At 41.9% G+C, this 15,770-nt stretch overlaps 1 protein-coding gene across 2 annotated transcripts in view; it reads left to right on the top strand.

The window, feature by feature from the left end:
- exd3 (exonuclease 3'-5' domain containing 3) overlaps positions 1-15,770 on the top strand; it is a 46,684-nt gene that overhangs the window by 30,258 nt on the left and 656 nt on the right. For both annotated transcript variants that reach the window (XM_039779093.1, XM_039779092.1), the window contains exon 20: positions 15,599-15,665. In XM_039779093.1, the coding sequence (XP_039635027.1) occupies positions 15,599-15,665 (67 nt within the window). The remainder of the gene's footprint in view (positions 1-15,598; positions 15,666-15,770) is intronic.

Raw genomic sequence — 15,770 nt, 5'->3', positions numbered from 1 at the left:
GCAGCCATGCTTGCTCACATGTGATATTACAAATGGGTCCTTTTGGCAGAACCCCAATAATTTTTTTATTACCTACTATTTGAAGTTGTTTTTTTTTACTGTGAGCTGATTACTGTGACTTCCAGGGGAGAGAATAACTTGATTGAAGGTTTAAGCCAAGAATATGAGGGTTACATCAGTTTGTCTGGAGGCAAACAACTTAACAGGCTAACATGGAGCTGTGTGTGTGTGTGTGTGTGTGTGTGTGTGTGTGTGTGTGTGTGTGTGTGTGTGTGTGTGTGTGTGTGTTTCGGCCGCTGCACTAGTTCTATTAAATTTAAAGTTTGTAGGATTTAGTTTTAATTTAACTACGTGGGCAAATTGTCTAGAATGCAAAACTAAAAGTGTATTGTTAGATATGTTGTGGAATGTTTTTCATGTGTTTAGGACACCAGTATAAACTCTGGTAGACAGTTATAAAAAAACAATATTTGAGAAAAGATGCCTCGCCAGAGGCAGGTACAATAAAAACATCCCTTATGGCATGAAGGAGTTATCGGAAGCAAATCATGTTCTCCTATCCTGCTGTGTTTTGATAATGTTAGGTTATTAACTGTGTAATTTTAGCTACCTTTTAGCTCATGATTGTTGCTTCTCAGCATGATGAATGTGTGTGGTCTGTTGTCTGTGCGCTTAGAGTCACACAAGAGTAGGGGTACTGAAATTCTGTGATTGTATATGTCTTCCGGTCTAATATTTTTCAGGACTGATAAGATAATAAAATAAAATCTCTGACAGAAGTCTGAGTAAAAGGTGGATGCTCCATGATTACCAGTTTCTGTAGAATCTTATAGCGCTTATGCAAGACTTTTTCTGAAAGGCAACTCAGACTGGTCCAGATGAACCAGGGCCCTGTAGGTTTTTCTTCTAGCATCAATCAACAACTGATTTAAACCGTCAGTGTCACGTGAATGTGGTTAATGCAAATGATAGGATAGAAAACCAGAAAGATTGGGAACCTTTGACCTATGTAGCTTTACAACAATAATCAAATCTATTGTGAGTATATTTTTTATACACCCGTGTGTATCTGCACACTGTGTGTGTGTGTGTGTGTGTGTGTGTGTGTGTGTGTGTGTGTGTGTGTGTGTGTGTGTGTGTGTGTGTGTGTGTGTGTGTGTGTGTGTGTGTATCTGCACACTGTGTGTGTGTGTGTGTGTGTGTGTGTGTGTGTGTGTGTGTGTGTGTGTGTGTGTGTGTGTGTGTGTGTGTGTGTGTGTGGTTTCCGAGAATGAGTTATGTCAACAATTAAATTTAAACCTCATGGAGACAGAGATAAAAGATGGCAACCCCCCCACATAGTCTGCGGTTTGTGAACCCAACCACTGTGTGTGTGTGTTGTGTTCCATAGCTGTTCCATAGCTGTTTTCTTCACTTGTCTCTGATGTGTGAAACTGTGTACATCATCATTGCGACTGTGTGTTTTCACAGTTTATGTTCTGGGTGTAGGTCTGTACATTCTGTGAACATTCTTTGAATGTCTGACCTGCGTTCTCGTCGTGTTGTACGGCTTGTATGTGCATGTGAAAGTCTCGGGAATGTGAGGCCAGCTCTGAAACGAAGTCTTGCCGTGAGTCTTCCCAAAGCCTGCAGTTTGCGTGATGTGATGCTATCAGGAGATGAGAAGTCTGTTTGCTTTGGGAGCTGCAGGCACACACTCACACATATTTTATGTGTTTTGTTCTCTCTTTCTCCTCATTTACTCACAGAGTCAGATTAAAGTGAAAGTCCTTGCGGGATGGGAATGAGAGAATGTCAGGCAGGCAACCCGTCCCCCCCCCCCCATGCAGCAAAGAGGTAGAAGGCTGGAGGCTCCTTGGCCTGGGAAAGGCCTGAAAGAGCAAAGGGGGGCAGTGTGAATAGATAGAGAGGGTAGATGGATTGATAGAAATCAGAGGAGAAAAGAGTAAAGAGAGAGTTCAGAGAAGAGGTATTTAAAAATGCAACAGAGGGAAAGAAGGAGATAGACTGAATGTAGATAAATACTGTAAGTTTGTGGGAGAGCGACAGGGAGATAAAATAAAAGCGGAAGCTAAGACCTTACATGTCTGGGACTTCTAAACTACTGAGAGACGCAGGATATAAATGGGATGGAAAATTAGGCCCGCAGTAGGTAAAAAAAAAAAAAAAAAATGATGATGCACAACTTGCGTCTTTTCCCTATTTCCTCCTCCTCCTCTTTCAGGCCAAGGAAAACCAGTATCTAATGTTTCTCATAGGAACTGCAGCCCAGCATTTTAACTAATGCCATGATGTCTGAGACGTGTGTTTGCATGCATGTATTCTTGTTTGTACTCTCTGGAGACCAGCAGCATTGCCTATGCACCAATGAAAACATACCAAACAATAAGTATGAGCAGCTTTGATGCATAGTTCAGCTATGCCAGTTTTTTTTTTTATCCTGATATCTACAGAAGTGTGTTTTCAAGCTGTGAGGTTATAATTGGAGTAGTCGTTATCCACGTTTCACTTCTGGGATTGCTCCCTTTGCCGCCGGAAATTCCGCCGGATTTCACTCTTTTCGGCCAGATGTCCATTACCTTACGTTTTCTTTTTGTTGGAATTTTAAAACTCTGGATGATTTTATGAGGACTATGGTTAACTGCTCCTCAGATCTCTGCAGGGTAAATCCAGACAGCTAGCTAGACTATCTGTCCTATCTGAGTTTTCTGTTGCACGACTAAAACGACTTTTGAACGTACACGTTCCATCAAAACAAGTTCCTTCCAGAGGCTGTTTTGCAGCGGCACCGTGGCTCTTCCCGGAGCTTAGCGCCGCCCAAGACGATTGTGATTGGTTTAAAGAAATGGCAATAAACCACAGCATGTTTTTCTCCCATCCCGGAATGCTGTGTGGACTAGCCAGACCTTTCTCCACAGCACTGTGGAGGAGGGTCTGGCAAAGTTTATTTACTATTATTGGAGGGAATCACATCTCTGATATCCAGTTATATTTTCCTATGACTAAGGGCCCAGTAAGGCTCTGGTACATACAAAATAAAAAATCCTATGGTATCCAAATTCAGATAATGAAATTATAATGTTAATAACCTTAATTAATAAAACAAAGTTGCCTTGTGCCTTTTAATGAAAGGAAATGAAGACTGGAACAATTGCAAATATAAATGCGATAAAGATGAAGAGCAACCGTGATTAAAAGAAAAGGCAGAAACTAATATAATATCATTGTTTCCCCTATATGTGCAGTGCCGCTGCTAAATTAGTGCCACTGCTGTATAAAAATCGCCCCAAATGCAATAAACTTGCTATCTCTACTTTATGTAACCATAGACTCGTTGATGGGCGAGGATTATAAATCGAACACCCCTAGACATTGCCACCGTTTAGCAGTCTGTTAAAGGTTATAGCAGTTGGCCACAACGAAGGCTCTGCTGCCGATCTTACTGCCTACCTATTACAACGAAGTTCAGCTAAGACGTAGAGACGACGCTGAACATGACTCATGTTGGGGGCCCCCCAGGGCAGAATCGTCAATAGCAAATATCGTATCAAATTACAGTTTATTATTGAATGGTAACATTAGGCCTATGCTTCGATGGTGTGAGTTTTTACGAGACGATATGTTTTCTGTTATGATTTGATTAGCTTAACATTATTAGGTTTTGCCACATTACAAAAAAGTTTGTTTGTAATGTGGCAAAACCTAATAATGTTCGTAATTGTCTTAACATTAGAGACATGAATAATCGTAACCTATTTCCTTTTCAGCACATGCTCATTAAACATCTAACAGAAATTCAAATATTTTTCAACTTGTCTATTTATTTTAGAATTAATATTTGAATGTCTTTTATCACCAATGGTAACTTTTTCCAAACTGTGTTCCCTGTAAATCTCTGTGCACTTAAGCTTGTTAGTCTAATGGTATATTTTTGATTTGTCAGATGAGTTTGGTAAAGTTTTTGGTAAGGAAAAGAGAGGCTGATGAAGCTGGGCTTAGTTGGATAAGGGGAGAAGCGTATTTTGTCTCTTGCATGTGAAATGTGAAAATGCCTGTCAGTAGTTATTTGATTTTATTCTTGTAGGTTGCTTAATCAAGTAGCCAACTTTACTTAATTTATTCCATTATTAGACAGGATGACCGGTAGTACAGGTGAGACAGGAAAGTATGGAGAGAGAGGTGACAGGAGGGAGAGCAAAGAGGCAAGAAGTCTTGAAGCATTTTATTCAACGTAATTCAACATCTACGACTGTGTACAAATAAGTGTCTTAAGTCCTACTTGTGTCAGCGAACGCGCTAAATTTCTTCAGACGGAGTAAAATAAAACTCACGCACTTTAGCACCACTGCTGGAAAAAAATCCCAGCGGAAACACTGAATATTCTGACATGTCACAGTCAAGATTTATTATTATTGAAAAGAGCATCTTTGGTATTTTTATATACACACCACTATTTAAAATGTGTGAATGCTAGTCATTCCATTCATCTCATTCCTTATGTCAACTTTTAGACTGAGTTTTCACGTGTTCTTTTAGAGGTGTGTGGTTGCGGGTGTGACCGGGTGTGTGATAGTGTAGTATTATTAGTGTGCTGTTAGGGTGTGGGTGTTTTGTGGTTAAGGGTGTAGCCTTTTTGCATGGGACGCTGCTATCTAGTAACTGTAGGACCGTGTAAAGTGTGTGTGTGAGAAGGAAAGCTTTTGGTATGTCCCACCAACTCAAACCAAAGCCACATATACATTAATGAATTAATGTAGCAACTCAAGCTACCTAGCGTCCCCTTTGTTGCCGGTGGAAACCAGAGGTGACTGGAGTGCCTGAGTACCTGTCTGTCTGGATGATCCCATGGACCTCCTACACACACACACACACACACACACACACACACACACACACACACACACACACACACACAGGACTCCTTAGATGCAGGGAGCCCTTTCTTTCTTTCTTTCCCTCCATTTTCCTGCTGTCTATTTTGGTCAACTGGTGGCCCGTTCCCACAGTGCTGCTGTTCCCATGGTTATCGCCGCGGAGATAGTGAATGGGGGTTGGGGTGGTGGTGGGCTTGACAGAGAGCGGGAGAGACAGCGTTGCTCTGTTCGAAGAGATAGGGGACTCTGTGGCTCTAGAGTAGGGGGTGAGGTAGGGTGGATGGGGGGGGGGGGTGTGAATGAAGGGTATGGGGTTGAGAGTGTGTGTGTGTGTGTGTGTGTGTGTGTGTGTGTGTGTGTGTGTGTGTGTGTGTGTGTGTGTGTGTGTGAGAGTGTGTGTGATGTGTAGCTCCCATGACCATCACAGGTGGCCCATGAGGATTAAGCCAATATGGGTTCTCATTAGATATACGATTTTTAATTGAATATGCTAGTAGATGATATTCACATCTTCAATGTCCTTGAAATAGTCAATTAAAAACACATTTTATGTATTTGAAGGCATCCATCATATTAGATGTAGATGATGCAGACTTGCAGATACTTTTTTTTTATTATGAGGTCAGTATCGGCCTCAGATGTCAAAATATGTCCTTCTAACCTCATGTGAGACTTCTTTATGAGGGTAGATGCTACTTCCTGAGATTGAGAGCTGAGGTGGGGTGCTAAAAGAGAGGTGGCAAAGGAAGGGTAGGAGCCGGGACCTGGTAAGGGGGGGACGAGGGCCAACGAAAGGAGGGAGCGAGGGAGGGAGGGGAAGGGTGGGAGTCCGGGGCTTAGAAAGAGGGACGGATTCAGTTCCCACACTTCTAATTACTGTGTCACTGGAGACTGAAAGGGGACTGCCCCTGGCCCTAGGGAATTTGCTGGGGCCGGTCGCAGAGAGGGAGCAGCGGAGGAGGGAGGGAAAGGGGCAGAGGAGCAGAGGGAGGGAAGGAAGGGTGGAATTAAAGAGGGTGTATGACACAGGAACTCTCTCCATCCTCCTTTCTACTGGTTTTACCTCATTGCATTCACACTAGAGGTGAACCCCTTTACCGCAAGTCCCCTCCCCTCCTCTGCCCTAATACCCCAACCTCTCACCTCCGACCCACTTCTCCTTAACCCTCCCTTACCCTCCTCCACCTCAGTCCTCTCTTTCCCTTCGGCCTTTGTTCACCATCGTGTACTGCTTCCTTTTTACCCCCACTCCCCCTCTTCTTTTCTTTTTTTTTTTTTTACCTCCCCCTCTACCTCTTTGCGTTTAATGCTGGGTTCCTCTGCCCTGTCTCCTGTTGACATGAACAAGGTTCCCAGAGACACTTTGATGTGAGTTCAAACACACACACACGCTGATGTCTTATTCTGCATCATTATTGCCACTTAACCCCGAGCCCTTTTCCTCTTTTTTTTGCCTTATCTCACCCTCCCAGTGCGTGCGTGCGTGCGTGCGTGCGTGGGTCCTGATAATTTTTGTGTGATAAACACAAGCTTTTTTGGTGGGTTTTCTTCAGCTGAGGTATTGATCTACATTTATTGTGGTGGGTTTGAGGGGTGTGTTAGTTGTATATTTGGAACTATTACTCATTCTTAGTGACCTCTTTAGTTATTTTGCTCAGCTAAAGGAGCTTACTTAAAACTCCTTATATGAATAATGAATTGGAGAAAGACAGATTTGCAATTTTGAACAGCTTGAGCTACTACTGCCATGCACAGGAGGCAAGCTGTTATTCGAAACAATATGCTCAATATGTGGTGCTAAAACACTCGTGTGGACGGAGATTGTTTTTAAAACATATTAGTGTGGATGTAGCCTTAGTGACGGGATAACAGGTGGTCATATAAGGAGGGGAGATCATAACTGCTGGTCAAGGATGGTCTTCGGCTATGCATGTGGATGGCTTCCTTGACCTTTCTAACTGTTAATTGTAAATATGTCAAACTCCCCCACTTTTGGTTTAGTCCAAACTACAGTTTACTACAACTAAGGCTGGTGGAGGATATAATGGCTGGTGGATATTGTCCAAAAAGTGACACGGACAGTGTACGCACAGTTCTATTTAAACAGACATGGGGTGTTTGCAAACACGCATGTGTTCACATGCTTGTCTGCATGTAAAGTTTATTATTGTAAAAGATAATGAAATGTTGTGCCCACGCAAAAGGATAAACTCTGCCCACGTACTCCTCAGATTGCAACAAAATGAGAAACCATAGTTGTATCACTGGTAACACTGCTTGGGTGTGATATAAATAAAAGACATCAAAAAATAAAATAGTCCACACCTGTGTGAATCTGGCCAGCAGTGTATGCCTCAAGCCACAGAATTTGCCAGTTAGAAGGCCGACCTGTATGTAAAAAGACTTGCTGGTGCCCTACCCTGACACTGACACCTTGTCTGTCAAAAAGCCATGTGAGCGAGTCGTTCCCTCAAAGCTCTTCAGGAGAGAACCGACCAGACCCGCAGTGGCAGCCACCACCGTCACCACTCTCAATATTTACAGTCCTGAATGAACCACTCTGTATTACAATAACATTCCCTGCGTGCCTACGTGCCTTTACATCAAGAAGAGATGAGAAAAAAAGGAGAAAGGGGTGAAGAGGGTGAAATATGCGCCAAACATTAAGCAAGGAATCTGCCGGTGGCTCTCCCATGTCGGGGGGGGGGTGTGTATGTGCATGTGCAAATGTAGTTTAGGTTGATGGATTCAGGTTGATTGGGTGGAATTTCAGTTTGATGTGTATGTGGGTGTAGTGACAGTTTGAGAACTGTTAGCGCATGTCGAGGAAACCTGTGGATGTCGTAACAATATCGGGTTGAATGGGTGCAGTGAAGGCAAGTTTAGTGAAAAGCAGTGAAAGCATTTTTAGAGAGTTTTAGTGTGTGAGCATGTGTAAACGTCACACTGCAAACGGGGGTGGGGAGGTACCATGTCTGTCTTAAAAAGACAAAGGTTAACTGACAGTTGCATGAATGCTTTATATTTGAGAGAACCAGTTGTCTTTATTGCACAAATGACAGCACCACAAAACCCACCATCTGTCTCCTCAACAATCGGATTTTCTAAATAAAAACAGGCAGTGAAGGAGCCCATGGTTTTCCAACCTTATGCAGTTGAGCATGTGGAGTTTTCTCTCAGATTAACCTTTTCAATAGGTTGAGAACAATTCAGAGTACTGTTTTGTTTCATGTATAAATCTACACTAAAAATAATTTATGAATTCTCAAGGTAAAACCAGAGTGTGCTTTTAGTGGAGCTTCTTTTTACAGTTGCAACACTTTGACTTGCTGTCACAATTAATATTGAGCCAAAGTCGAAACGTTCTACCATTCTGGCATTTACTGTCCATATTCCAAGCTAAATTACTATCTACTACAGCATGTGTTGTTAGGATTTGAACTCTTAACGATGTTGACAAAAGTTAGTTCTCTAAAAAAGAAAAACGTCTACCCATGCAGTTGCTTAAAAAGGAAATACAGTCCATTTCTGTCTAGACAAATGGAGTGAACATATTTGCAGATTCATTTTCTGTTGTATCAGTTTTTTGACTAATTGTTTCACCTTTAGCCGATCTGCTCCGTCTGAGAGTAATTTCCCCTTGTGACCCAACCCAACACTGACATGGTATTTAACAACTACAATTGAAAAGCACAGTAGAAAAGTGTTGAACGTCATGTTCCACCTATCGCATTGCCCCGCCAATTTAGAATGTTTAGTCCGGCTGTTAATTTTAGCCCATAATACAAAAAAACGCAACACATAAATAGATGTTGGCTGGCCGTTTAATCCAGCTTTTATGTTTTTGAGATGAGCTGTTCTTGTCCCTCTTCAAAACCCACTGCCCAGTGAGCGGAATAGTCTGCAGACCTTTTCAGTACGTTGTTTTCCTCAGCTGTTTGGCTTAGACCGGCCCCAGCTATCTGGCGTCTGAAGAGAGAGAAAAAAAAAAAGAGTGCTTGGAGATGGAGAGAAAGAAAGAGGTTAGAGGTGAGAGACAACTAGAGAGAAGAAGAGAGGGAGATTGAAGGGGGCACTGGAAGGGGGGTAGATGGAGTTTCAAGCAAGACATAGAACAAGAGACAAGACATAGGTTCAGTTGGAGAGAGGAAGAGATAGAGGTTGAGGTTGAAGGTTGAGTGGGTAAAAAACAGAATGAACTGACTGTGCCAAGCCAAGGGGAAGCGTTAGTGCTATTTGTGTGACTGCTAGACTGTTATCTGCTAGACTCTAGACTATTATCTTCTTCATTACCCCTTTTAGTGAGCTCCAATAAAGGGGGACTAAGAGAGGGAAGAAAAAGCAGAAATCTTGAGGCCAAGTGGAGGGTAAGAAAATGGTCGAAAGTGGAAAACAGATTTGACAAGAGAAAGAAACAAAAAGGGATTGAGCAAGATTTAAACCGACCGAGGGAGTGGGACTAAATGAGCAATGTTTAACTAGAGTTTGTCTACATATTCTTAGGGCAGAGGCATGAAGTCATGGTTGTGCCTTATCTTGTGTTGCTACTGATGACAACTCCCAATGTATAATGTTGATGGTATGGTAAGAATGAAACCATCAATATAATATATTCATAACCTAATGTATTAACTACAATATATTACATGTTGGGTTTTTTAGCTATCAGATAAATACAAAACTAAAGAAATTTCTCTGTAAGCTAAGATGTATTATTGGACATATTTGCCAACAAAAATGGGCATTGGCAGATGGGGTCACACTGACTCGACATAGAAACCATAGCACATCTGGCACATCTGTCTTGGGTGCTTTGGAAACGAGTTCACTGGCAGGATCGTCCCTAATGCATGCCAATTTTCATATGGTTTACATACGCAGTATGTATGCACAAAATAAAATTAACAGCAGACTTTCGCACTCATTCTATTTAGCACAACTGGGTGAATTCGTGGGAAAGTCGGGAAGGAAATAATGTGACTTGCAGGTGAAATGAGTGGGTGCAATGTGAGTCAGGGAAGGGTGTGCTCATGTGTGAGAGAGTTGCATGTGAGTTTTTTTTTTTTACATCTTCTGCATGTCTGCGATGTATGTGCGAGTGTGTATGTATGTGCGAGTGTGTGAGTGAAGTGAGTTAGAGGAAGGTGTGTGTGATGTCAAGCCCAGACAGGCTCTGCTGTGGTCCAAGTTCAGGTTGCTGTCTGGTGGTAATGGTTAGTTAACAGAGCTGGTAATTACCTCAGACTGTCAGAATGAGACACTGGCCAGATACCCTCAGGATACTGTGGGAAAGTACATTTAGTAGGTCACCGAGTTTTTCCCTCACGCACTTGCTGCAGCAGAAAAGTGACCCCCTACTCTAGGTGTTAAGCTTAGGGTTGGGTACCGTTTGGATTTTTACGATTCCGATGCTGAACCGGTACTTTTGAAACGATTCTGATTCCTAAACCGATTCTTGAAAAACTGAAGAAAAAAAAAATGTATTGAAAATTATTTAAATCTAACATTTACGGTAGCTAGCGAACGGTAGATTACAGAGAAAGGGTGATATTTTTACGTCCGTTTCGGAGCGACAGAGGGAAAATATTTCAGTTGACGCATTAAGTGGAACCGAAATGAGGAACCAAAATTTCGTGTTCTAATTCGGTCCGATTCCTACCGGTTGCGTAGGAACTGGTTCCATAGTGGAACCCTTTTTCAGTACCCAACCCTAGTTAAGCTACAGTATATATAGGCTGGAGGCAAACAGGGAGTGAACGATGCGGATGATATGTGCTTTAACGTTAGTAGTAACATCGTTTCTTTCTTATGTTATGGATGACTCCAGTGCATCATTGCACCATGTTTTTTTTTTTTTTAGGCCACCCATAAAATCAGGGACCCAGGAATTGGGAAAACCTTTGTTAAATAGTCTAACTCCACAATTCAGTACTACACAGTTCAGTCTTTTTACAAGTTTTCAACATATAGAATGCTTTACCTGGACTTGCAGTACAAGGATTGTGGCCAAACGATAAGAGAATTATAAGAAGGTCTTTAACTCGCTCCAGACACGCTTGGTTCTTTCTTTAAATCGGTGTTAATCATATCGTATTGTTGATTTAATGCGTATTTCTTTTTGTGGAATCGTCTCTCTATTCATTACAAATAGTGCACTTTATTATTTCACTTTTAAGTAACCCAATTTTGGAGTAAATTGAGATGAATATGGCCATACAGCCCTTTGGAATTCAACATGAGAAGAGTGGTTGCAATTGTCTAACCAACTTCAAAATCCAATGATGTCTTGCAGCAAGTGTATATCAAGTAATAAAAAAAAACATTATTTTGCCATTAGTTTGTCTGTAGAGTAAAAAGTAAAAACTTTAGAGCACAAAATATTAGACCTAGTTAAAACTCATAGTAGAATGTTGCAGCTACTGAAACCCAAGAGTACCTCTATCTTTTTAAAATCAACATATTTATGTCTACCTGTAACATAACTGTTAACAGTTTGTGACTCACTCTCCCCTCTTTGGTCACCGGTATTCCATTGCAGACTGACGACTGGTATTCAGGCTTTACTCTCCACTCAAAGATAACTTGATTTAATGATTAACACTGAAATGATGTCAGCTTTTCAGTAAGAGAGTGCTAAATAGAGCAAGATGTTTCCACTCTTTCCACACGCTCTCCTTCCTTCTGCCCAGCCAAAGAAAATGAAAACAGGTCACATTTCCACAGTTTGCATCTGTCAGTAAAACTCGTTGTGTGAGATTGGTGATCGCTGTTGGAAGGTATCCAAATCACCTAGTATGACCTGGAACTGTGTGGGAAAGCAGAAAAACGGTCCATGCTTTTGGCCAGTTAGCTTCTCCTTACTCAACGTTTTACAGTAGTATGAGGCTGCTTTTTCCAGTTCAGCGTGCCATCCCACTTACAGTGGACCTACATCATTTCACAGCGGCTACAAAATTTTATATCTGCCTAACAGAATAACAGAGAACCAAATATGGCCCAATGTCCCAGATATGGAATGATGGGAGTAAACAATGAATCTCTGTGTTATATGTTGGTTTTTTTTCATCCTTGGAAGGTATACTGTAGTTTCTAGAAAAATATATTTTTTTACCATAACTTGGACATTAGATTAGATAATACTTTATTCATCCCACAATGGGGAAATTCACTTGTTACAGCAGCAGTTTTTCCACAATAAAAACAAACCAACAAACAACCAAACAAACAACAGGCAAAACAAAAGACAATGTGCAAAAAGTACTGAAAGAATGTGGCATTGTATAAAAAGTATTTTAAAGTAAAGTGAGGTGGCCATAGTGCGATAAATATTGTAATGTAAGTAAGTAATTGACGTGAAATTAGATTGAATAATATGTAATTAAATAACATAGCAAAAGTAATTAACCATAATATAAATTATATTGAAGTGTGACCATAATATAAATAATATTGAAAAAGTAAGTACTCTGAATGGAAAAATATAAATACAGATGGAAAAATATAAATACGGACATGAAATTCACATTGAAACAGGGTAACGATGGTGCAATTCTTCCTCCCCTCTCACTCTTCCCTCCAGTTCCCACGTTTCCCCTTACCTGACTTATCACAATTTGAATCAAATCACAACTCTCCAATTGGCTGCTCTGACCATGTGACATGAATCGGCCCCAAAAGCACCGCCTTTTAAGATTGGTCTAGGATTTTCCCATGGGAGCTGCCTACAGAGCCAGTGCAGGGTATGTGCGTGTTTGAGAACGTTAGGGGAAAATCTCCCACCCCCCCCCCTCCCTCCCTCCCTCCCTCTCTTTCCTACCTCCTCTCCACTATCCCCCTTTCTCCTCTTTTTTTCCACCACCTCCCATCCTTTGAAACACAGTATCACACTTTAGATAGCCTTTGTTGTCACGGCAAGGAGCATTCTTTCTCTGGCGCGGCCACACGGAGTGTGAGAATGCAGGACGTTCCCTGAAAAACACAGACAGAACAAAAGACAGATGGAGTAAAAAAAATGCAGCAATGTAGTAACAAGTGGCCTTAACTTGCAAGAATAAGCCCGGTGAGAACACTGACTTAAAGCCAGTATTAAGAAATATATATGATACATTATCTCACTGCAACTGTGTTGGTACTTTAAGTGCCATATGGAGAAGCTTGTGAGTAGAGAAGACACGCTCCTGAAAGAGTGCATAATGGACCGGTTGCATGCATCAGTTCTATAAAATCTTCCAAAAGTCCAGCCGACCAACTTCACAAGCATCATTTTTTTTCCTGTGCAAACATACCCAACTATTGGTTTGACAGCATTGTCCGTCTAATGCTTTCTGTGTCGCTAGACATGCAGGAGCTGCAGAGAAGGCACCCCTCTCTTTGACAACTGCGTGTCTGAAATCTCCAGTAGTCTGCTGTGGAAAAATCAAGTCTCGTATCCTGCAGCAAGCCAAAAACAGAAAAAAAATGTCGGTGAAATTAGCCAGTCCAACCCGGCTTCAAATCTTAAATGAAGGCTCAGAGCTACCATCTGTGTTCATTAAAAATATATGGCACCACAAGACCTCACCACTTTGACCAAGCTGGTTGTGCCATGTCCATTTCCATGAGAACTCACTGACTGCTCACAAATATGTTTTATCTGCATATCTGTTAATATCACTGTGACATTTGTCATTATGTATTTTCTAAATGTACGTAATTTCACTTCCTAACTTCTTTACTTTATTTGCTTGTCTTATAAATATCTGCAGGGACTTTGCATTTGTAACGAGCTGAGTTTTTAATAAATTAAAGATAAAATGACTTCCATCCAGGTTGCGTGTGTGTGTGAGACGGTGTGCGTGTGTGCCTGCCTGCCTGTGGCTTAGCCTTGAGAGTTCAGAGCAGGTTCTGGCTTGCTCTACTCTGGGAAACTTTAAACTGAGCAAATAGCTGGGTCTGTTTCCCTGGCTGACGCCACACTTGTATGTGTGAGCCATGTGTGTGCACTGCGAGCAATTGTATGCATGCGGTCTATGCACACTGTAGTGTTGCGTGTGTGTGTGTGTGTGTGTGTGTGTGTGTGTGTGTGTGTGTGTGTGTGTGTGTGTGTGTGTGTGTGTGTGTGTGTGTGTGTGTGTGTGTGTGTGTGTGTGCAAGGCAGAATACAAAGCGGAGAATACAGAGTGTACTGAGGGAGAGATGAGCTTCATTCCCACAGACAGGACAGGAGATGACACCTCTGCTCTCCCACACCTCCACTGTCTAGCCGCTTTCTCCTGTCTCGGCCTCCGTTACCACAGAGGCAAACACCGCTCTGCATGTGCACACAGAGGAGAGGACATACTGTTGCGTTGGGTGGGGGTATGCTCCTGATTTGACGTTTTCATTAAACTTTTCCTGGATAAAGAGAGACAAACTGGCTTTAAGGGAGCCAGTCCAGGGTCTTGCTTTGGGAGGTCTGTGAGTGTGGTTTGATTTATAGCCCACCTCTAAGTGGCATGCTGTTTGCTGGGTGGAGCTCAGGTGTGTTGACAAGGCTTTTAGCACTGACATGCTGTTAGGGCGGCATACAGACAAGTGTGTGTGTGCACGTTAGGGGCTGGCAAACAAGAGGTCACTAATGTCCCACCAGGGAGACCTTTACCATGGAGAGCCAGGACAGCATGGACATGTGAACGTTACTGAGGCGTGAATGCTGTCTTCACACACACTCACACACTGATTTGATCTTTCTGTAACACTTAGCCCCTTTCACACCAAAGCAAACACTAAGGCTACATCAGCACTACTACGTTTCCATTTTTAAATCAACATTTTAAAACGAAACTTATTTCTGTTTTTCTCAAGCGTTTCAGAACTAATCTCCGTCCATACTAACATGCCTAAAAACGCATAGCACAGACCATTCACGTACACTGGGCATGCATGTGCTTGTAAGGCTGATAACTGCGCTCGACAGGAATTGTCGCAGATTGCTTGATAAATAGCTTTCCTCTTTCTCATGTAGGCAGTAGTCGCATTATAAAATGCAGAATTTAACTGCACAACAGCAGCTGGGTGTCTGCTTATCTTTTTCAAAGGTCTCTGTTACTAAATTATACCTACAGTTTAGTCAAACAGCATAAGAAATTGTAATTTTCAAAAACCAAGCACGCCCAAGGTGTGATGTGTGACCGTAGGTAGGGTTTAAATTTCTTTCTTTTTTTTTCCCACACAACCAATTCTGTCACATACAAACAAGTTGGAACACAATAAATGCCTCCGAGGAAAGATTGTCTGTGCGATTTTATCACGCTTCCCGCCTCTCTGTGACAGCAGGATTTTCACCTTGCCTTCAGGGTGTACCTGCTTGGGACAGCTATACACACTTTTGCCTTCAGGCCTCGTACAACTAGTTTGTTTCAAGCATACCCCAGCCTTTACAGTATCTATAGCTTCAGATGCAGGCTTTGTGTGAATACTTAGAACCAGGTAATTTACCAGTGACAATTAGGATGCAAATGTAGGTTACTTAACTCGTGTTCAACATCCTGTGTTATATGCTGGCTTTTATGTGCACATGGGAGCTGCCACTTACTGTGAAGTGATCAGATTCATTTATATCTCAACAGGCTTCAATATGTGTAACATATTTCCTCTTATTCCTCTTCCTTATATTTTTCTCTTCAAGGCATTGTTGATTGAAAGCTCTTGAAAACACTTCTTCTTACCCCGTAGTTAAGAACTGTTTTTTTATTGTGTTTGTCCAGGCGTGTAACAGTGATCAGTATGCGGCGGTGCCCAGAAAGGACATGGTCAGGATGCTTAAACAGAAAGGTCAGTCAAACCACACAGCATCATGGAAGAGGGTTCACTAGTGGACTCCTTATGATACGGAGTAGAATGTATATAAGGATGTATCTACATGCCATTACTTCTCAC

Source organism: Perca fluviatilis, chromosome 17 (genome assembly GCF_010015445.1).
Source record: "Perca fluviatilis chromosome 17, GENO_Pfluv_1.0, whole genome shotgun sequence".
NCBI lineage: Eukaryota > Metazoa > Chordata > Actinopteri > Perciformes > Percidae > Perca > Perca fluviatilis.
This window is presented reverse-complemented; position numbering and strand designations above follow the sequence as displayed.